The sequence below is a fragment of the Giraffa tippelskirchi genome, chromosome 4, assembly GCF_054371585.1.
Source record: "Giraffa tippelskirchi isolate mGirTip1 chromosome 4, T2T-mGirTip1v1.2.pri, whole genome shotgun sequence".
NCBI lineage: Eukaryota > Metazoa > Chordata > Mammalia > Artiodactyla > Giraffidae > Giraffa > Giraffa tippelskirchi.
In genome coordinates, this window is record NC_137278.1 from 86,615,351 (window position 1) to 86,639,616 (window position 24,266).

Genomic DNA, 24,266 nt, shown 5'->3' on the forward strand with positions numbered 1-24,266 from the left:
CCTAAGATCAGGAATAGGACAAGGATATTACACTCTGAACACTTCTATCTAATATCTTAATGGAAGGTCTAGCCATTGAAATAAGGTATGAGGAGCCAGATACATTAGAAAGGAAGAAATCAAACAGTCCCTATTCACTGATAACATGATTATGTATGCAGAAAATCCCAAAGAATCTAAAAAAAACAAACAAAAGACTTCCCTGGTGGTACAGTGGATAGGAAGTTGCCTGCCAATGCAGGGCATCCTGCTCTGTGAAGATTTCACATGCCGCAGAGCAACTAAAGCCCATAAGCCTGGGGCCTGTGCTGCACAACAAGAGGAACCATCACAATGAGATGCCTGTGCACCGCAACGAACAGCCCTGCTCACTGCAACTAGAGAAAGCTGGCGTGTAGCAATGAAGACCCAGCACAGCCATAAATAAATAAATTTTAAAAAATAAAATAAATAAAAATCAAAACAAAAACTACAAGAACTAGAAAGTTTAGCAAGGCTATGCTGAACAAATACATAAAAATCAATCAATTTTATTATCTACTAGCAGTGATCAATCTGAAAACAAAACTTACCCAAAAAATTAAGTTAGTTTACAAGAGCTCTCAAAACATAAAATACTTAAGATATATATCAAACAAAAGGTAAACAGAATATGTATGCTGACAAGTACAACTGATCAGTGAAAGAAATCAAAAAAGATCTAAATAAAACCATGGTCATAGACTAGAAGAATCAACATAGCAAAGACATGAACAGTTCCCAAACTGCTCTATAAATTTAACACAATTTCAATCAAAATCCCAGCAGGAATGTTTAAAACGGATTGCTGCCAAGGACCTACTGTATAGCACATGGAACTCTGCTCCATGTTGTGTGGCAGCCTGGATGGGAAGGGAGCTTGGGGGAGAACAGATACATGTGTCTGCATGGCTGGGTCCTTTGGTATCCACCTGAAACTATCACAACACTGTTAAACAGCTATACTCAAATACAAAATAAAGAGTTAAAAAAAAAAATCCCGACAGCATTTTTGAGATATAGATAATCTGAATCCCAAACAATCTGAAAAGGCAAAGGAACTTAAATAGCCAGAATAATTTCGATAAAGAATAAAGTTGGACAAATCACATTATATGACTTTAAGACCTGCTATAAAATTTACAGTACCACAAGAATGTGTGCTACAGGCAAAGAGATAACAACATATTAGATCTATGGAACAGAACAGAATCCAGAGATACAAACATGACCATTTGATTTTTTTTAATGTTTTTTAAATTGTAAATTGTACATTACATGAAATGTGCCATTTAACCATTAAGTGTACAGTTCAGTGGCATTAAGTACATTCATAATGTTTTTCAACTATTACCACTATCCATCCACAGACCTCTTTTCATCTTGCAAAACTGAAACTCTATAATCACTGACACTAAATCTTCACTTCTGTCCCCTTAGAACCTGACAGTCACTGCTCTTTCTTCACTGACCATGACATCTTCAAGGTTCATCCATGTTGCACTGTGTGTCAGAATTTCCTCCCTTTTCAAGGCTAATATTTCATTATACACATACACCATGTTTTGTTTATACATTCATCCACTGACGGGACACTTGGGTGGCCTCTACTTTCTGTCCAGCTGGGAATAATGTCACTGTGAACTAAGTATACAAATATTTCTTCAAGATTCTGCTTTTAACTCTTTATACCCAATATTCAAATGTGGAACTGTGAGTTCACAGAATAATTTTTAATTATTTGAAGAACTGTATTATTGAAATGTGGAAATGTGAGTTCATAAGGTAATTTTAAATTATATGTAGGACTGCATACTGTTTTCTTCAGTGGCTGTACCATTTTATATTCCCACCAACACAGCAAAAAGGTTTCAATCTCTCTACATCGTTGCCAACACTTACTCTTTTTCAAAAATAACCATCCTAATGGGTGTGAAGTGATACCTCATTACGGTTTTGATCTGCATTTCCCTAATGATTAATTATGCTGAGCATCTTTTCATGTGTTTTTTGGTCATCTGTTTATCTTCTCTGGAGAAATGTCTATTTAAATCCTTTGCTCATTCTCTAACCCGGCTATTTGTTTTTTGCTGTTTTTTGGGTTGTAGTTTTCTATAATTGACTAAATATTTCTGGCTATATCTCTGGATATGTGATTTGAAAATATTTTATCCCTTTCTGGGTTTTGCCTTTTTACTCTGTTGACAGTGTCCTTCAATGTACAAAAGTTTTTCATTTTGATGAAATCCAATTTGTCTATTTATTCACCAGATGCCTGTGCCTTTGGTGTCATATCCAAGAACTCACTGCCAAATCCAACATCGTGAAGCTTTTCCACTTTGCTTTCTTCTAAGAACTTAATAGTTGTAGCTCTTACATTTAAATCTTTCATCCATTTTGAGTTAATTTTTGTATGTAGTGTTTTAAAAATGTTTGTCTATGGTGTATATGGTTGTATAAGGATAGAACTTCATTCTTTTGCATATGGATATCCAGTTTTCTCAGCACTGTTTTTTGAAGAGAATGGTCTTGACCTCCATGCCAAGAATTATTTGACCACTTATATAAGGAGTACTTCTGTACTCATTATTCCAAACCAGAACGACACTGTTTTGATTACTATAGAATCATAGTAAGAAATTTTGAAATCAGGAAGTGTAAGTCCTCCAGCATTTTTTTTTTTCAATAACACTAGCTATTTGGGGTCCTTTGAGATTCCATACGAATTTTAGAATGGATTTTTCTATTTCTGCAAAAGTAGTCACTGGAATTTTGATAAGGGTTGCAATGAATCTGTAAATAGCTTTGGGTAGTGTTGACTTTGTAACAATACCAAGTGCTGGCAAGGATGCAGAGCAAGTATAATTCATAAATTTCTAATGGTGATGCATAATGGTACAGCCATACTAGTTTGACAGTTTCTTATGAAGTTAAACATATACTCACAAAATGGCCATGCAATCCCACTTCTACCTATTTACCCTGGAGACATAAAACCTTCATTCACCCAAAAATCTGTACTTAGATGTTTATAATAGTTCTATTCATAATTACCAAAAGCATGTCCTCTGAAGAGTAACTGACTAAATATGGCAATACATTCATATGATGGAATACTTAGTGATGAAAAGGAATGACCTACAGATACATGCAACAACTTGACTTTCAAAGATATTATGCTATGTGCAACAAGTCAGTATCAAAAAGTTACATACTAAAGGGCTCCATTTCCACAACAGTCTAGAAAAGACAAAATAGCAGAGAGAACAGATCAGTGATTGCCAAAGGTTCAGGGGTGGGGAGGAGGCTGACTACAAAGGGATACCAAAGGAGATAACACGGAGAACTCTTTCAGGTGTTGAAACTGCTCTGTATCCTGACTGTGGTGATGGTTACATGAATCCATGCATGTATTACTAGTACACACACATAAAAGTCCATTTACTATAATCATTAGTCAAAGTTTATTTTTAAATTATACAATAAAAACACAGGAAAATACAATTTTATCAAAGTAAAGGGGGGAAATAGTTCATAACATATCTTACAATAAAAATACATCAAATAATAGAAAAGGGCAAAAAGAACTTGCTGCACACCAAAATACTAAGACTAGCCATCTCTAGGTAATGAAATCATAAGGAGCCTCCTTTTTCCCCAGGTGGTCCAGTGGTAAAGAATCCACCTGCCAATGCAGGAGATGTGGGTTCGATCCCTGAGTTGGGAGGATCCCCTGGAGAAGGGAATGGCAACCCACTCCAGTATTCTTGCCTCAGAAATCCCATGAAGAGAGGAGCCTGGCAGGCTACAGTCCATGGGGTTGCAAAGAGTCGGACACAACTTAGTGACTAAACAACATCTGATGGCCTATAAGGTAAGTCATTTTTAAAATGGAAATTTTTAAAGGAAGGAAATTGTGGGGTTTTTTAGTTATCAATCTTAACACCCACATTAAGAAACAGTCAACTCTTTATCAATGCACTATCATGTGTATCTCTTCAAAACCTGGAAAAGTATTATCAGAAACATATTATCTTTGCCAACTGACACTACACATTGTAGAAGTCCATGTCCACTGAGAGATCATCAGACTTCAATGCTTAAAACAGTCTACACCATAACATACAAACATAATTCAAAGTCAATAAAAAAGGGTAGAAAATTAACGGTTTTTGTTGTTGTTTAGTCACTAAGGCATGTCTGACTTTTTTGCAAGCCCATGGACTGTAGCTCACCAGGTGTCTCTGTCCATGGAATTCTTCGGGCAAGAATACTGGAGTGGGTGCCATTCCTTCTCCAGGGGACCTTCCCAACCCAGAGATCAAACCTGCGTCTCCTGCACTGGCAGGCGGATTCTTTACCACTGAGCCAACAAGGAACCCCAAAATTAAAGTTCAGTTCTTATAAAGCTTTTAAGATACTATTAAAGTTACTGAAAATAAAATCACTTAACAAAAGTTGCTAATACACTGTATTATTCAAAGTTAAAATGAGTATTCCTATAAAAGACAACTTGGTGCAAAGAAAATCTGGGAAAGTTCAGTGACTAGGCAATAAAGCAAAGTAGCAAATGGATAAAATACAAAGTAGGGATAGTATTTTTCCAGGCAGGAAAATCAACATCTACCTAAACATGGAAGAGGTTCTCTGAAAGATATAGAATTAAAAGTTCCAATTCTCTCTATTCACTTTATCCAAAACAGTCACCAGACCACTTATTTTAAATAATCTTAAGTTACCTGACATCAACTGAGAAAGTGTTGAGAACATAATCACCACTGAAAACTTTCCATGGATGGGACTCAATCATTAAGGACTTATTACTACTCCCTGCAAGAAACTGTGGGGCCCTTTTCATGTTTCATTCAATTAACTGTGACAAATTGAATGATATATGTGAAAATTTGTCACAGTTAAATCTCTCAACCAGTCTGCAATATATAGGTTACATTCGTCCTTCAGGATTTTGACCTGGCTATAATTAAGTAAAGTTTGGGGACAAATTTCCCTATCCTGATATTGCATAAAAATCCTTACCATCTGTATATAAATTCCAGTTGCTACACAAAGTTGCCCATGTGAGAAGCAACTCAGCTACAAATCAATACAATTCAACAATTAGAACATATGCCCTTGTGAATTTCTATTTGGAGCTCGTATTATTTTGTTTAACAGAGAAATTATTTTGTTTAACAGAGATGGCACCTTTCTCTGAGACTAGTAATCAAACCAATCTCATCACTCCTCATTGAATCTACATTTTAAATCAGTGCAAGTCAAATTCCATCCAATTATGATGAAAATCCATCCAGCTGTATTCCCGTACCACAGTAACAAGCCAACAGAAACTTCCCCTGGATATCTGCCTTGCTGCTCTCTCACATCACTGGGATCTGCTCAGAGAGACTCCCCGCCAGACCACACAGTACAAATTCACCCTCCACCATCTCATATCAGTTCTGATTTCTTATAGTGTCTACCATCACCTGCGTGTATGGGTAATACACCTCTTTTCACTAAACCAGAGCTCTAGGAAAGGACTTTATTGACAAACAATAAATTTTTGACAAACAGTAAATGTTTTTGAATAAATGAATCATTTTTCCTATTTTTGAAGAACTTTTTAATGTATTAAAACTAAGCTCTAGGGCTTCCCTGGTGGCTCAGTGGTAAGGAATCCACCTGCCAATGCCAGAGACACAAGTTCCATCCCTGATCCCGCAAGATCCCACATGCCAGAACAACTAAGCCTGTGCGCCACAACTATTGAGCCTGGGAGCCACAGCTACTGAGCGCAAGTGTCACAACTACTGAAGCCTGCATTCCCTAGAGCCCATGCTCTACAACAAGAGAAGCCACCACAATGAGAAGACCACATACCACAACTAGAGTAGCCTCTGCTCACCACAGCTAGAGAAAAGCCCATTCAACAATGAAGACCCAGCAAAGCCATATAATTTAATAAAATTATATATCTTAAAAAACCCACTAAGCTCTAATATGATAAAATGTAACATTCTAGTAGTTAGTTTTTTTTTGATACAACATAAAACAAAGACATTTTAGGCATGAAACAGCTGATCTGGTAGATAATCCCAGCCATTTCTGCCCTCTACAGCTGCTTTTTCCCCCTCTTTTCCTCCTACTCCAGTAGGAGGTAACTATCCCTGCTGCAGTGGCATTTTGGTGAAAAGTATCACAGCACTTAATTGATTAAAAAAAAAAATCAAACAAAAATGCATTACATCAGAAAAGGACAAAAGAGCAACAGGAATTTGGCCCTGGTATAGTCCTGCTTACAAGCGTATTTCATTTATAATTTAATTTAATTTACTGTGGGGTAGGTTTTATTAGCAAAGAAACTAACTTGGGAAGTTTTTCTTACCAAAAAAAATCAAGGCTAAACAGAATACTATTCAGGCTTCCCTGGTGGCTCAATGGTAAAGAATTCACCTGCCAATGCAGGAGATACAGGTTTGATTCCTGGGTCGGAAAGATCCCCTGGAGAAGAAAATAGCAGCCCATTCCAGTATTCTTTCCTGGGAAATCCCATGGACAGAGGAGCCTGGCAGGCTACAGTCATGAGGTTACAAAAGAGTCAGACACAGTGACTAAACAACAATAGAATACTATTCAATTCAAATAAAATCTCTCATTTATTCCAAGCATATGAAATACATTTGCTCATTTAGAGTTCTAGGTGAAGTTAAAACCTCTAAACCTGACCTGCACATTAGAATCCCTGAGAAAGCTTTAAAAATTAAAAAAATAAAAATTTAAGTAGCCTTGGGCTCCACTCCAGGTCACTTAAGTGAGAATACTAGAACCCTAGCAGTGTATGTCTTTAAAAACTCTCCTGATGATTCTAACAAGCAACCAAGACTGAGAACCACTGCCCTGTACTATCTCCCCAGCATTCCTTGTCTCTCTTCAACTTCATAAATCAAAGTCAAAGCACAGAAACAAATCATAAAGATTTAAATTCCTGGTGCCCACAATAAATCTCAAAGAAGACACTTCCGTTTGCCCCAACATTTCTATCAATCACTGTAAAAAGTAAACAGAATATTTATCTCCTCTAAAAATACATCCCTGATTTAACATACTCAAAATAGACCACAATTATTTCTTTTAGGAGCATTGCCCTTGTCACAAACAAGTAGCTTTACGTAGCAATTAATTTATCCTTTTTGTCATTTGTACCTCCATTTTCTCCTCTCTATACCCGAAAAGTTTGGCTAACACTGTTGTATCCCTCACATATGAAGTTCAACTTACAAAGAATGTCTACATTCATTATCATATCACATAATAATGTAGCCTGGGCAAGAATTACTAGCCCATTTTAGAGATGGTAACCCAGGGAAGTGTCTTGCCAAATGCACCTTTTGCTTGAGGCTCTGAGCAGTACAGTGCACATATCAGACAGGTACTTCCCACACACCTTCCCACTATTTTTATATACTCCTTTCCAGTGAGGACTTCCCTGGTGGCTCAGACAGTAAAGCGTCTGCCTACAATGTGGGAGACCTGGGTTCAATCCCTGGATTGGGAGGATCCCCTGGAGAAGGAAATGGCAACCCACTCCAGTACTCTTGCCTGGAAAATTCCATGGATGGAAGATCCTGGTAGGTTACAGTCCATGGGGTCGCAAACAGTTGGACACAACTGAGTGACTTCACTTTCACTTTTTTTTTCCGCTTTACAGAAATCTATTATTGTTTACATTCTATCTATAGTTATAGACAACATTCCTAAGGATAGATTTCCAAATGTTCAACAACTTACATATGGTTATAACTACAGATTTCCAGATAAACAAGGACATAATACATATAATTTACTTCTGCTTCCTCTCACAATCCCATTGGAAAGACAGGAAATAATTCAAGAGGGCATTAAACAAGCCCACAAAACAAAAAGACCAAGGAGATGATAACAACAAAATTTCTGAAGCTGGAGTACAGGCAGAAGACTATTAATTGATTTGTTTCCCTGTAAAAAATTTCAAGGCTAAGCCAGCAATGAGGAAAGCTCAAAGTATGTGTGTTGTTCAGTTCAGTTCAGTTCAGTCGCTCAGTCGTGTCCGACTCTTTGCGACCCCATGAATTGCAGCACGCCAGGCATCTCTGTCCATCACCAACTCCCAGAGTCTACTCAAACCCATGTTCATCGAGTCGGTGATGCCATCCAATCATCTCATCCTCTGTCGTCCCCTTCTCCTCCCACCCCCAATCCTACCCAGCATTAGGGTCTTTTCCAATGAGTCAACCCTTCGCATGAGGTGGCCAAAGTATTGGAGTTTCAGCTTCAACATCAGACCTTCCAATGAACACCCAGGATTGATCTCTTTTAGGATGGATTGATTGGATCTCCTTGCAGTCCAAGGGACTCTCAAGAGTCTTCTCCAACACCACAGTTCAAAAGCATCAATTCTTTGGCGCTCAGCTTTCTTCACCGTCCAACTCTCACATCCATACATGACCACTGGAAAAACCATAGCCTTGACTAGACGGACTTTTATTGGCAAAGTAATGTCTCTGCTTTTAAATATGCTATCTAGGTTGGCCATAACCTTCCTTCCAAGGAGTAAGCGTCTTTTAATTCCATGGCTGCAGTCACCATCAGCAGTGATTCTGGAGCCCAAAAAATAAAGTCTGACACTGTTTCCACTGTTTCCCCATCTATTTCCCATGGAGTGATGGGACCAGATGCCATGATCTTAGTTTTCTGAACGTTGAGCTTTAAGCCAACTTTTTCCCTCTCCTCCTTCACCTTCATCAAGAGGCTCTTTAGTTCTTCTTCACTTTCTGCCATAAGGGTGGTGTCATCCGCATATCTGAGGTTATTGATATTTCTCCCGGCAATCTTGATTCCAGCTTGTGTTTCTTCCAGCCCAGCATTTCTCATGATGTACTCTGCATAGAAGTTAAATAAGCAGGGTGACAATATACAGCCTTGACGTACTCCTTTTCCTATTTGGAACCAGTCTGTTGTTCCATGTCCAGTTCTAACTGTTGCTTCCTGACCTGTGTGTTGTAGTATTTTTCAAATTACACATATAATAAGATATCTACAATAAAAACTACTTAAAAGTAGCAGCTTTTTGCTGTATTTTCTCAATTAATGCTAAAAACATACCTATCATAATAGGGCCCTACATTTTTTACCATAAACTGGGAGTTCTTGTACTTAAAAGTATGGAAGCCACAGCTTCCACAGGACCAAATAGGACCAAGTCCAAGATCCTCAGTCTATCCCATCACTCCCCTCCTCATGCTTTCCCATCACTCCCCTCCTCATGCTTTGCACTGTAATACTAAACTGCTTATAACAAATATTACCTGCTTCATGCTTCTACTTCTGCTCATGCTATGTCCTCTACCTAGCCAACCTCGTTTCTTTCAAGTCTCAGCTGAGCTGTCACCTCTTCTAGACAGCTTTCCAAAATTGAGGAAAGAGTGGATTTAAAATTAGTCTTATTATCCCCATATGGCAAACACTTGTTGAAATGAATTATGTAATTAAAAACATCAATACAAAAAGTAACATTTATTGAGTGCTTATGGTGGGTCAAATAATATCTACATGTATCAATTTACTTAACATCTTTCCAATAACCAAATGAGCTGGGTACTAATTATGAAGTGCAGAGGGAGGTTAAGCATCTTGCTTTAGAGCACAGCTAATAAGTGATGAATCATAGACTGAAACTCAATCTGGCTCCAGAACCAATATCCTTAACCATAGACTAGGCTTTCTCTACAAATGTCAATGCCTTCCAAATCTGTATTCCCAAATCTTCACAATTCATTTATTTCCAAATCTTCAAGTTGAATTTCCAAATGGCTCCTGGCCATCTCTTCCAGGATGTCCTTCAAGAACCTCAAAATTAACACAACTGAAATCACTATGTCCCCCTTGCTCCTCAGCATATGCCAACAAAAGCTACTCGCCATACTTTCTTGTACTGCTATTCAGGTTAATTCAGTCACCCCAAAGTAGAAACCTAAGTCTGAGTAACTGCCACCTCGTCAATTCCTCTTATCCCTAGATTCGCCGAATTATATTGTTTCTACCTCTCGAACTAACTTACATGCAGCTCTCACCACTTTTCACACCTGAGCATTAGCTTGGAATCGTTCTTCAAAACAAATCTGATTGTGTCTTAACCTATAAAGGCTGCCTACCATTGATATCAAGTCCAAAGTTCTTAGCAAAACGAATATGATCTTGTCTTTGCCAATCCCTCAGCTTCAACTCTAACCATCCAGCCCCAACTCCTCTTCCCCTCAAAACTTCCCTGAATTTAATTAGCCCAGGATATCCCTCCCACTATCTTATTTTCCCAAACTGATCATAAAGGCAACATCCTTTGAGAAGCCTTCTCTATTCCCCTCAGATTGAAGAAACTCCCTTCTCTATACTCACATAATCTGCACATCTATATTTTATTAAGAGTACTTATGCTAAAAGGGCTTACCTGAAAATATCACCAAGCATGCATTCAAAAGTCAAAAGGCTGCCTTATTTTGTGCCCCCATGCCTACCACATGTTCAATAATGTATGAAATCACCAGGCTCTTTTAACAATTTCAAGTCCAAAATCAATTAACTTACACAATTTCTCTCTCTTGTAATACAAAATTATTACTCTTATATTAATACTTATATCTTTCAGATTTCACTGGTTCCATTTCCACATACATGAAAAACTGGAAGAAAAAAAATACTTCAATTTCAACAGAATCCCTGTAGTAAAAACATCTACTACATCAGCAAACTTTCAAATGGCCACTGCTATAAGAACATTTACAGAGCACATACTATATACCCTGGAGGAGGAAATGGCAACCCACTCCAGTATTCTTGCCTAGAAAATCCCACAGACAAGCCTGGCAGGCTACTACAGTTCACAGGGTCAAAGAGTCAGACACGACTTAATGAGTGAGCACTACTATATATCAGGCACTGTTCTGCATGTTTAACATATATTAGCTCACTTTAATTCTCACAACTACTTTATGAGGTAGATAACATTTTAATGCTCATTTTATTGATGAACTTCAAGATCAAAGAGAACCAAGACTAAAACTCAAACTATTTGGCTCCAGAAATTGATCTCTTACATTGCCTCTGATTAATAAGTCTAAAACTACTAAAACAAAGACGATAATAAATTCTTTCTTAGAGCAAAACCATCTTTGCGCGTTGAACAGTTAGGAAAATGTGGGAGGCAAATGTAAAAATTTGGATAAATATAGAGGATGCTGAAAATACAGAAAAATCTTTTTTAAGAATATTAATTCATGGGACTTCCCTGGCGATCCAGTGGTTAAGACTCAGCACTTCCAATGCAGGGAGTGTGGGTTTGATCCCTGGGCAAGGAACTAAGATCCCACAAGCTGTGCACTGAGGCCAAAAGAAAACCAAACAAAGCAAACAAACATCAATATTAATTCACTCCAATTATAGAAAATGTTTTGCTAATAAAACACCAAATCTTTGACATATGTCATCATGTAGTATTACTAAAGTCAGTCAACTGAAAGAGATGAGTATATAGTCATAGCCCACAAAGATATTTGCTGAATTAAGTTTTTATAAAGAACTCAGATGGGCTTCCCAGGTGGCGCTAGTATAAAGAGCCCACCTACCAATGCAGGAAACTTAAGAGACCTCATTTTGTTCCTGGGTCAGGAAGATCCCCTGGAGGAGGGCATGGCAACCCACTCCAGTATTATTGCCTGGAGAGTCCCAAGGACAGAGGAGCCTCGTGGGCTACAGTCCATGGGGTCGCAAAGAGTCAAACATGACTGAGGCAACTTAACATGCAAGGAACTCAGATGCATCCAGAAGATGACTATCTTGTAGGGCTGTTGAAGTCCCAACTCTACAACATGTTTATAACTGAGACTAGGAAGGCTTCATGTACTCAAATTAATCAGGAAATAGGAAATGATTTGTATCATTTACAATTTCCAAAAACTGAGCTCTACAGAAGATGCTGCATTTCACCCAAATTAACGCATACCCAATTCAGAAGTAGTAAAATAAAATATTTCTGCAAAACCTGTATGCAGGTCTAGAAGCAACAGTTAGAACGGGACATGGAACAACGATTCAAAATCGAGAAAGGAGTACATCAAGGCTGTATACTGTCACCCTGCTTATTTAAGTTATATGCAGAGTACATCATGAGAAATGCCAGGCTGGATGAAGCACAAGCTGGAATCAAGACTGTGGGGAGAAATATCAATAACCTCAGATATGCAGATGACACCACCCTTATGACAGAAACCAATGAGGAACTAAAGAGCCTCTTGATGAAGGTGAAAGAGAAAAATGAAAAAGCTGGCTTAAAACTCATTGTTCAGAAAACTAAGATCATGGCATCCAGTCTCATCACTTCATGGCAGATAGATGGAGAAAGAATGGAAACAGTGACAGACTTTATTTTCTTGGGCTCCAAAATCACTGCAGATGGTGACAGCAGCCATGAAATTAAAAGACAACTGCTCCTTGGAAGAAAAGCTATGACCAACCTAGACAGCATATTAAAAAGCAGATACATTACTTTGCCGACAAAGGTCCATCCAGTCAAAGCTATGGTTTTTCCAGTGATCATGTATGGATGTGAGAGTTGGACCATAAAGAAAGCTGAGCGCAGAAGAATTGATGCTTTTGAACTGTGATGTTGGAGAAGACTCTTGAGAGTCCCTTGGACAGCAAGGAGGTCCAACCAGTCCATCCTAAAGGAAATCAGTCCTGAATACTCATTGGAAGCACTGATGCTGAAGCTCCAATACTTTGGTCACCTAATGCAAAGAGCCAACTCATTAGAAAAGACCCTGATGCTGTGAACGATTGAGGGCAAGAGCAGAAGGGGACGACAGAGGATGAGGTAGTTGGATGGCATCATGGACTCAATGGACATGAGTTTTGAGTAAACTCCGGGAGATGGGAAGACTGGCATGCTGCAGTCCACGGGGTCAGAAAGAGTCGGACACGACTGAGCAACTGAACAACAACAAAGAGGTGATAAATATGAGTTTCATCCATCAAATTTATCTCCTGAGGACTCTGCAAGCTAACCTAATTAGTTTTCTATATTCCAAGACTTCTTGGAGCAGGTAGCTCTGGCTTCTAATTCTGAACAGGAAGCCATCATACCAGACAAAAATGGTAAACCACAAAAAAAATTCCTAAGAAGTTCAAATCTGGGGTTAAGTTCAAAAGACTGAACAGAATATCAAAATGGTTTAAGTTTAAAAAAAGACAGAGATTTACAAATAAATAAAAAACATTTTTGAACAGTAAACACTATTCTAAGCACTTTACATGCATTTACACTTAATCTTCACAATTAATACAATTATCATTCCCATTTTGCAAATGGAGAAACCAAAAAAGAAACATTAAGTAATTCAACTAAAGTTTAGAGAGGAAAAAACAAAACAGAAACTAGGATCTTAACTAGGATCTTACTCCTTCCTGTTATGCTAAATGACATTAGTTAAAGAGAGGGACATATCTAGTAAAAACATATCTAGAAAAAACAAGTGTTTGTTTGGGTTTTTTTTTTTTACTATGATTCTACATAGTCAAGTTGTGTATGTAGAGCTATTTTCATTTTCATAACCCAAAGTCCATGAGTAAGCATATGAAAACATATTTAACATCATATGTCATTAGGGAATTACAAATTAAAACACTGAGATACCACTACACACCTATTAGAAAAGCAGCAATCCAAAACACTAACAATATCAAATGCTGATGAAGATGTAAAGCAACAGGAACTCTCATTTGTTGCTTCTGGAAATGCAAAATGGTATAGCCACTTTAGAAGACAGTTTGGTAATTTATTACAAAACTAAACATACTCCTGCCATAGGCTCCAGCAGTCATGATCCTTGGTATTTACCCAAATGAACTGAAAACTTTTGTACACACAAATGCCTAGACACAGATATTTATAGCAGCTTTATTCATAACTGTCACAAACTGGAAGCAACCAAGATATCCTTCAGTAGGTGAATGGACAAACCGTGGTACATCCAGACAATGTAATATATTATTCAGTTCTAAGAGGAAATAACCTATCAAACTACAGAAAGACATAAAAGAAATTTAAATTCGTATTATTAAGTGAAAGAAGCCATACTGAAAAGGCTACATACTATATGACTTTCTAGAAATGGCAAAACTATGGAGACAATAAAAAGATCAACAGTTGTCAGAGTAGAAGAGAGGGGTGAACAGGCAGAGTAAGGGTTTTTTAATGAGACTATATTCCACAATATGTCATATATAGTCAGAACCCATAGAATGTACAAGGGTGAACCCTAACATAAACTGTGGACTTTAGGTGATAATGATGCACTAATGCAGGTTCACTGACTGTAACAAACATACCAATGGGGTCTCAGATGTTGACAATGAAGGGAATGGAGGCAGGAGTAATATGGGAACTCTGTACTTGCTGCTCACTTTTACTATGAACCTGAAACGATTCTTCAAAAAAAAAAAAAAACTACTTATGAAAGAAAGAAAAAAAACCCAAAGCCAAAGAAAGTGTTTACTCAGCAGTTAAAAAGAAGCATCCATTTAACATACTCATTAGTATACATAGAGCAAATCAAAAATATTTACTAAAATATTGTACTAGGCATCCTGTGGAGGAGATACAAACAAGTAGACAAGGCTCCTTCCCACAAGGAGTTTGAAATATAGTTAAACAGACATCATATATTCACACACAACTAAATAAGATGAAATTTAAATAGTTCAAGACAGGAAACATATCACAAACAGCTAAGCTGTCAAATTATTAAAATAGGCATTAATAGGACAATGTGCTTAGGGGTTCAGTGGATTACTTCGGGCAAAAAGAATTAGGAAGTTAAAGATATGCTCTAGGTCCTGAAATAGGGGTAAGATTCATATAATTTTCTGGAGGGAACTGGTGAATTCCAAGAAGGAGTAAAATTACTGCAGTTGGGGAAAAAAATTAAATGAACCAGTTTCACAGAACAAAATGTGGAGACAAGACTAGAAAGACAGGTAAAAGCCAGATCATGGAGTAACTGAAAGCCAGATCCAGAAATCTTAACCCTGGGTTGGGAAGAACCCCTGGAGAAGGAAATGGCCACCCACTCCCGTATTCTTGCCTTGAGAATTCCATGGGTAGAGGGGTCTGGTGGGCTATGGTCCATGGGGTCACAAAGAGTCAGACACGACTGAGCAACTAACACACTTGTGAAAACACTAATAAGAAGCAAATACCTGCCTAACTAAGTATATACTGATGACTCTTAGTCTAATGAAAAGTGTATTTATAAATATTTTATGTGAGAGACACATAGTTTGAAGATATACAGTAGTCAACAGTGGTATTTAAAAATTCACCATCATTGAAACTGGAGACTATTATACAGAGTGAAGTCAGTCAGAAAGAAAAACACCAATACAGTATATTAACGCATATATATGGAATTTAGAAAGATGGTAATGATGACCCTATATGCGAGACAACAGAAGAGACACGAGATGTAAAGAACAGACTTTTGGACTCGGTGGGAGAAGGAGAGGGTGGGATGATTTGAAAGAATAGCATTGAAACATGTATATTATCATATGTGAAACAGATCGCCAGTCCAAGTTTAATGCATGAGACAGGGTGCTCAGGGCTGGTGCACTGGGATGACCCTGAGGGATGGGATGGGGAGGGAGGTGGGAGGGGGGTTCAGGATTAGGAACACATGTACACCCATGGCTGATTCATGTGAATGTATGGCAAAAACCACCACAATATTTTAAAGTAAATAGCCTCCAATTAAAATAATTTAAAAAAATAAAATAAAATAAAAGATTCATCATCATTGCCATACATATACATACAAGCCCTGCTCTCATTTATGTATTTCCAATCTACACCAACAGGCTACTCATAACCCCATAACCTGAACCCATCCATATACTTATATACTCAACTACGCTACCACCCAATAAAGCTCTATATGGTTACATCACTCCATATCCCCTTACCCAAAGATGTCTTTCCTCTAGGGGTAGAAAAGCAGGTGGCTCCCTGCCCATGAACTGGAAAGATGGGTCATATTAGGACCATGGTTACTAATGGTACCTTCTCCCCATTCTACTGGCAGAACTGTCACCCTCTCTTCATCATTAAAAGCAAACCTACCAAGTACTTGCATGTTCAAGGCAAAACATAAAATCCCTCATTCCCTGGCCAATCATTTGAAGACACAACACATACGGGACCCTTAATGACTTCTGATCATTATTATTAATCAACCGCATTTCTCATATATGAAAACATTTCAGAATTTTTCCATTGTTACTTTTAAACCTGCTTTATAACCCTTGTTTTGCCATAAACTCTTCCACATAATTCTAATCACATACTGCTGCTGCTGCTGCTGCTAAGTCGCTTCAGTCGTGTCCGACTCTGTGCGACCCCATAGACGGCAGCCCACCAGGCTCCACCGTCCCTGGGATTCTCCAGGCAAGAATACTGGAGTGGGTTGCCATTTCCTTCTCCAGTGCATGAAAGGGAAAAGTGAAAGTGAAGTCGCTCTGTCGTGTCTGACTCTTAGCAACCCCATGGACTGTAGCCCACCAGGCTTCTCCGTCCATGGGATTTTTCCAGGCAAGAGCACTGGAGTGGGATGCCATTGCCCTCTCCTAATCACATACTACTCAATTCTCAATGCATGTCCATCCACCATTGTATCCATTTCTATACTTCCCAATTAAATGTTCCAACCTACCTCAACTAAGTCATCCCAAATCAGTGCTGTTGTTTATCTATTTACCCTTATACTTCCATTATGTACCCAAAGCCGTCTCCTTTAGCAATCTACCAGGTGAGTGACTGTTTTCTTCCCTTTTCATGAACAGGCACTTCATTTACATTCAATTTCCCCAATCATTTATAACTAACTCTGGCACATATAACCTTTCCAAAACATGGCCTCCAGACACAAAAACACCCCTTAAGAGCCCTCTTTCTATTGAAAACATTTTAAGACTTTTGTTAATAAGGCTTTTTATAGAAATACAAATACATACACTATGATGCTACTTAAAGTTTAAAATCATGAAAGACACCAGTAGATAGTGTTTAAAAATAAAGGTATATACTAAAAAACATAAAGACATGTATAAAAAGAGAGAATAGGAGGAATGCAATACAGGAGAGACACAGAAAACTTCAACACTGTTTGTAATGTTTTATTTTTTTAATTGACTCTGAAATACATGGTTGTCTGTCACAATTGTTCTTTATACCTCTTCAGATGTGAAATACATTTAAGTGAGTTTAAGAAGAAAGAAATTCAACTATTAATGAGAAGTACCCTCCCATACAGAGTGATAAGCTGTTATGTCCAAGTTGCAGTGAATGCTCATTGCTACATCTGGGACACCACTTTTGTACTTTACCTAAGCCAAGAAAAGAAAAATCACAAGGCTACAATACAAACTTTCTCTTAGATATATTTTAGATGTGTTTCAGATTTTCTATAGCTATCCAAATCCATTTCTTTCACAAAGCTCACATGAACAAAAATTAAGTCCTTTAACTCTGTATCCCTAAATTGCCATTTACTCTTAAGTGCCTAACAGTAAATCACAATAACCACCTTATTTGGCTCTGTTAAAATACAAGTGAATTGGTAAGACCACGTAACTACTTCCACTTGGCTAAATGCGGACAGCCATGTACATTATACTCTGTGCGGGAGTCTAACTCGTATACTAACTTCTCAATCTCGATTTGTAACAGCTAAACTAAGCCACTCATCATTCAACCGCAAATGAAATGTCAATTCACCCAAACGTAACCTTGCCAGTACAACTCCAAAACACCCTACTACAGCACATTGAGCGTTCACCTCTCGCATACTCAAAGTTCCGTCCCTGGACTAAGGTTTACAGGAGCCAGAACTGGTCTCCTCCACCGCTAAGCCTCACACATGCCCCCTTATCCCAACTCTTGGCTCGAAGTGGTAAAACCAGCAGAGAGCGGCGGAAGTTTCACCTCATTACGAACCCAAAGGAATCTACAGCTCATACACCGCAGGTGCTGAGTTTCTCCTCCCTAAGGGGTAGAAGGCGGAAGCCCCGAGCCGGGGAACAAGGGCCAGTCTTCCACGGCGTCCGCCCGAGCCCTAAAGCGGTCGATGGAACAGTTCAGGCAGCCGGCCCTCCTACTTCCCTCCCCGCCCCCACTCCAGACCCACCCAACCCCCACGCCGGGCGCGAAGCCTGCCGTACATCCCAGCACCTGCGGGTCCCAGGAACAGACGCGGATCCTCTTCTCTCCGCAAGAGGCGAGGGCTTGGATGCCGGCTCGGACGCTTGCCTCCGGCCACTGGCCTCTCAAGTCCGGACCAACCCTGCAACCCTTTCGCTTTCTGATCTAACAGAAACTGTACCGACACCGTTTCCAGGACCTAGCCCGGAGCCTGGGCTTCTCCGGTGCCGAGCTCTTAGGCCTCCTCACGTCTCCCAGAGGACCAACCCACACCGGACGCTCAAAACCTGAAAGGCAACTCCCACCACTCCCCGTCTCTCCCGTCTTTCCTTCCCAGCTGCAGCCGCTGAAATAACCAACTTCTAAGGTCCTCCTCCATCAGTTTCCCGGCCTCCCTTCACAGCCAGGCCTGAGCCCCCAGTCCTGCCCTCCGCCGCTCCCATCTCGCCGCTTCCCTCCTCCGGAGGCCGAGCTCCGGGGCTGGGCGGCTTCCTTCTCCGGCATCCCGGGGCCCAGCTCCTCCCGCCGCGGGCCCGGCCCCCGCCCGGCGTGCCGCACACTCACCGCTGAGCGCCGAGGCCTGCAGGGTGGCCCCTGAGGTGCCGTCGATGACTTTGATGGTCCCGCGACTGGTCACGGCCAGGATGGCGTTGAGCGCCGGGTGGTAGGAGAGGCTGTGCAGCCCGTCGGCGTCGCAGCGCATGCAGCCGTCCCGCAGCACCAGCCACTCGGAGCCCCCGGCCGCTGCCGCTCCCGCCGCCGAGGAGCAGCCCGGGCCAGAGGCCGCCGCAGCCGCAGCCGCCATCTTCCGGCCTGCGCTCAGCACAATCACACTGGGAAGCGGCTCAGTGACAGTCCCGGGAGGTGCAGCACCACCACCAGTCACCATCCGGGGCCAGGGGGCAAGCAGAGCGCGTTAGCCGGAAGTGAAGTCAGGCGCCGGCACGCAAGTGGGACGTCGGCCGCGCACCCGGAGGGGCCAAAGCTCGGAGGGAGGCTGGCGGGGGAGGGGGAAAGGGAGCGAGAGAGGCGGGACCCGGGATGGGACCGGGAGGCGGCCTGCCGGAGCATGCGCGGGAGGGAGAGCGCGTGCCACGCGCCGCTGGTCCAGCCAGCTCCATGTCCGCAACGTCCCAGTTTTTCTTCCGAGCCCGGGGAGTGGCCGCGGCCCGGACTCCGCCCAACTCCACTAATCCGGACCGGGGCGGGGTGGGTGGGTGGAGAGTAGGGGTTTGGGATGTGTATTTCCGCTAGGCGGGGACCTCGGACGGTGCAACCTGGCTGAGATGCCTTGAGGCCCCTTGCTGCGGTTCCACCTCTGCCTGGACGGTTCCCAGCACACGCGGTGCAGCTGTTTGGCTGTGGCCCAAAGGAAACCTCCTGTCTGGGCCTCTGCTCGGCAATCTGAAAAACTTATAGTCTGGATTTGGAGAAACCGAACGACCTCCCCAAACCCACGCGTATTACAACGCCCCACCCGTTCCCAAATTTTTTGTTGAACCAAAGGACCAGTCTAAATATAGCTGGGGGTGTCCTTCCAAAACAGTTTTTTAAAATCTCAAAACACAAGCTGAAACTGTAAAAGGTACCATTTCGAAGATTTTTCTCTCTCAAGACCCATTTTGGACCAAACTTTTCCATTAATCTTAAAGGTTCTTCTGAGTAGGCTTCTACTGCAAATCAGGACCCCCATCTTGTTGGTAGGGAAAACAAACTAGTAACCTGAATGCTAAATTTAAACTTAATATACGTTAATGTTGTACGGTGTTGAAAAGGATAAAAGACATAGATTTTTGTGTGTTAGACTATGTTAAATATTTTGGTTGGGATAAAAAAAAAATTCTGTGAATTTAGCTTTCACCCGTAAACCAACTTTCTCCAAAGCTCATTACTCAGAAGATGTTCTGAAATACAACACTTCCATAATCAAAAAATTGAGGAAAGAAATCCTCCTGTATTTCTCCTCTTGGGAGATTTATCATACATATTAGCTTATCTAAATCTGAGACCTCGTATGACAAAGAATACTATTTAACCTACTTTTACCAACATTTCACAAACTCATATAAACACAGAAACCTCCAAAACCAGTGTTTCAAAGAACAATCCTTAGTGTAGCTTGTTGCTTGTTTTTGTGAGTGTGGATTTTTGCTTGAGCACTGGCTGAGACCTCCAAACCACAGAGAAGTGTTTCAGGATCCAGAGTAAGATTCCTAAAATTGATCATGAAAAGGAAACTGGGCAAGACTGAGTGAAGTTTAATAAATCAGCTGTGTTACTGATGTCCTTCTGCTTGTGGAGTTGAGAGCAAATACTCCGGACCCTGAAGATGTACTGATTTTCATGGCTCTTCTGTTTTGAAGTGGTGGCCTGTTGAGGGCCTCCAGCCCAACCATTTTAGGCATAGATGGTAATCACCTAAAGTAAGTAAAAATTCTCACAATCATTCCAGGAAGAATTTGCTGGAATCAGAGATGTGGACTCAAAAAACTGGTCTTATTGATACAGAAAAGGCATTTGATAAAAATCCAACATCCATTCAAGGGGAAAATGCCTTTCAGCAAACTAAAAATAGAGGGAAATTTCCCCAACTTGAAAAAAGCATCCACAAAAAAGCCTACAGCTAACAGCATACTTAACAGTAAAAGACTTGACATCTTTCCCTCTAAAATCAGGGGCAAGTCAAGGACATCCACTTCATCGGTCCTTTTTAACACAGTATCTGGAAGATCTAGAACTTAATAGTAAGTTACTGTAACAAGGCAAGAAAAAGAAATAAAAGGCATAGAAAGAGAGAAAGCAGAGTTTCTCACCCCCACCTGCCCCTCTTTCCCTTGTGCAGCCACTGATGGTTCAGAACTAGCCTGTAGTAAGAGGAATATAGGCTGAGATCTAATTGAGACAAGCTTCCCTAGAACTGCAAGATGATGACTGGCAGAGGAGTAAGCATGGGCTCTAATTGAGTGGAGGCCTGTACGGAGCCACATAGGAACAGAGAGAGGGTAAAACTGATTCTGGAGCTTACAGAGCAAACACTGTCCCTGAAGATTTCCTGTTAAGTACTAGGGGGAGTCTGACTGGATGGCTGAATTGCGACACATGTATAACATACTCCAGTAAAACTCACAATACACACACACACACACACACTTAAGTGATACACAAAACTGCATAAAACAAATGCTTAATAAGGGAATCTGAATTTGGGGAAGAAAAAAACTTTGATGACAAATCTTAAAAAAAAAAAACAGAAATCAACAGCCTAATGCCCAATTATTAACTTCTCTGCTGAAGTTTACAGGGAGATTTGCTTTGTCCCAAAGCAGAGTACCACTAAGTCCTAATGATTTCTAACAGAAAGGCTGATCTCCCAGGAGCTCTTTCTATCTGGCCTGATATTGACAGCCAGTGTACGTGTCATTAAAATTCACTCTCAGGACAAAACCACAGTGAGATACCAATTCACATTCATTAGGATGGCTACCATCAAAAACAAAACAAAAAATAAAAAAATACAGGTACGTGTTGCTAAGGATGTTGAGAAATTGAAACCCTTGTGCACTATTGCTGGGAATGTAAAATGGTATAGCTGCTGTGGAAAATAGTATGGCTGTTCCTCAAAAAATTAAAAATAGAATTACAGAATGATCCAGCAGTTCTACTTTTGGGCACATACTAAGAAGAACTCAAAGCAGGATCTCAAAGACATTTGTACACCTATGTTCATAGCAGTATTAGTCCCAATAGCTAAAGTGCACTAGACACCCAAAGTGTTCACCAATGACAGATGACTGATGACTGTATAAGTAATATGTGAATAAGTAATAAATATATATATATATACATACATAATTCAAACAGAAAGGAAGGAAATTCTGACTCATGCCACAACATAGCTGTAACTTGAAGGCATTATGCTCAGTGAAATAAGGCAGTCACAAAAAGGCAAATACTGTACAACAGAAATCAAACCAATATTGTAAAGCAAACATCAATGAAAGATAAAAAAACAGACAAATGCTGTATGATTTCACTTACATGAGGTACTTTTAGAGTATTTAAATTCTTAGAGACAGATAGTGGAATGGTGGTTGCAGGGACTGAAGAAGAAGGGACTGGGGAGCTGTTAAATGGGTACAGAGTTTTAGTCATACTAGATGAAAAGAGTTTTGTGGTGATGGTAGCACAATAATGTGAATGTACTTAATGCTGCTACACTATGAACTTAGAAATGGTTAATATGGTACCACTACACACCTATTAGAATGGCAAAAAATTTTTAAATTGACAATAATGTGTTGATAAGAATGTAGACAACAGGAACCCGCATTCATTGCTAGTGAGAACACAAAATCGTAAAAACACTTTGAAAGAGAGTTTGGTAGTTTCTTAGAAAGCTAAACATACTTTTACCATATGAGCCAGCAATCACTCCTAAGTATTTACCCTGAGTCAAAAACTTAGGTCCACATAAAACCTGTACACAAATATTTACAGTAGCTTTATTCATAATCACCAAAACCTGGAAGCAACTAAAATGTCCTTCAATAGATGAATGGACAAGCAATCTGTGGTACATCTGTACAGTGGACTGTCACTCAGGGATGTAAAAGAATATACTATCAAGCTATGGAAGACCTGTAAATGCATATGGCTAAGTAAAAGAAGCCAAACTGAAAAGGCCTTCTACTGTATAATTCCAACCATACAACATTATTGAAAAGGAAAAACTGCAGAGACAGTAAAAAGATCAGTGGTTGCCACTGGTTAATAGGGAGGGAGAAGCAATGAATAGGTGGCGGACCGGATTTTTAGGCAGTGAAACTATTCTGTGTATTCTGTAATGACAGATACATGACATTACCCATTTGTCAAAACCCACAGAGCTGTACAACACAAATAAGGAACTTGAACGTAAGCTATGGGCTACATGGGTTAATAATTATGTATCACTATTGGTTCAATAACTGTAACATATGCCATGCTGATGCAATCATAGGGGAACTGAGTGCAGGGGAACAGGTATATGGGATTTCTCTGTACAATCTGCTAATTTTTCTGTAAATCTGAAACTGTTCTAAAATCTAAAACCTATTTTTTAAATGGTCAAAATGGTAAATTTTTTGTTATGTGTATTTTATCACATTTTTTTAAATAAAAAAATTTACTGTCAGGAGAAAAGAGAAATATAGTCCACATTTGTTTCTCATTACTGGGAAGGGATTAGTCTCCCTGATTATTCCACGTTCAGTTTCGTTTCATATTAGTGGTATCCTAGTGTCCTGGAAAGATGCCAGAGCTGGGGCTGTTACAGGATGTGTATATTCGGGATGTGAATATCATGATTTCTAAGAGGGAAGTGTTGTCACAGGGAACAATAACATGGCAGCTCCTGATATTGAGTTAGTGCCAAAGATCAATCTTCATGAAGTTAATACATATGTAGGGGGTACTGTTTTTTAAATTACTCTCCATAATAATTTGCATAAACTTACTAGCTTTGTGTGAGGTTTTCTGTACTTCAGAAATTGGAGGTAATCATCTTTAATCACCAGTGTTTCCTGCTTTCCTTCTTTTACATGTTTTTACTGTTTTTCTCACTTCTGCTATCTTCATAATGTTCTTGCCCTTCCTATGAAAAATGTGTGACAGTGAAAAGATGAGAAGTCAAATAAATTATCTCATATACATGATGCAGTGTTTGGGAGATTATACTGATATGTGCAGTTTACTTTGAAATGCATTAAAAAAGATAGAGTGGGTATGGATGAATAGAGGAATGAAATGAAGTGGACATACATGTGATAAAGCAAGGATAGTAAAATGTTAATGGTGGAATCTAAGCTGTCAGTATACAGATGTTTACTGTGAAAATTCTATCAAATTTTCTGTATGTTTGAAACTTTTCATAATAAAATATTTTAAAAATACCAGAATAAAAAAAATAAAATTAAACACTTGTAAT

At 39.7% G+C, this 24,266-nt stretch overlaps 2 protein-coding genes across 21 annotated transcripts in view; one reads left to right on the forward strand and one right to left on the reverse strand.

Moving 5' to 3' along the window:
• Positions 1–21,094, reverse strand: part of BIRC6 (baculoviral IAP repeat containing 6) — a 212,332-nt gene extending 191,238 nt beyond the window's left edge. For all 19 annotated transcript variants that reach the window (XM_081590295.1, XM_081590294.1, XM_081590292.1 and 16 more), the window contains exon 1: positions 18,866–21,094. In XM_081590295.1, the coding sequence (XP_081446421.1) occupies positions 18,866–19,190 (325 nt within the window). In that variant the 5' untranslated portion in view covers positions 19,191–21,094. The remainder of the gene's footprint in view (positions 1–18,865) is intronic.
• On the forward strand, positions 5,625–21,100 carry LOC145545544 (uncharacterized). Of its 2 annotated transcripts, none has more exons than XM_081590297.1 (2): positions 5,625–8,100; positions 16,481–21,100. In XM_081590297.1, exon 2 carries the CDS (start codon positions 17,867–17,869, stop codon positions 18,590–18,592), a length of 726 nt encoding a protein of 241 aa, XP_081446423.1. In that variant the 5' UTR covers positions 5,625–8,100; positions 16,481–17,866; the 3' UTR covers positions 18,593–21,100. The 2 variants fall into 2 exon arrangements, with proteins under 2 accessions (XP_081446423.1, XP_081446422.1); XM_081590296.1 differs by lacking the exon at positions 5,625–8,100 and adding an exon at positions 13,594–15,181 and having other exon boundaries at positions 17,025–21,100.
• The last annotated feature ends 3,166 nt before the right edge of the window (positions 21,101–24,266 follow it).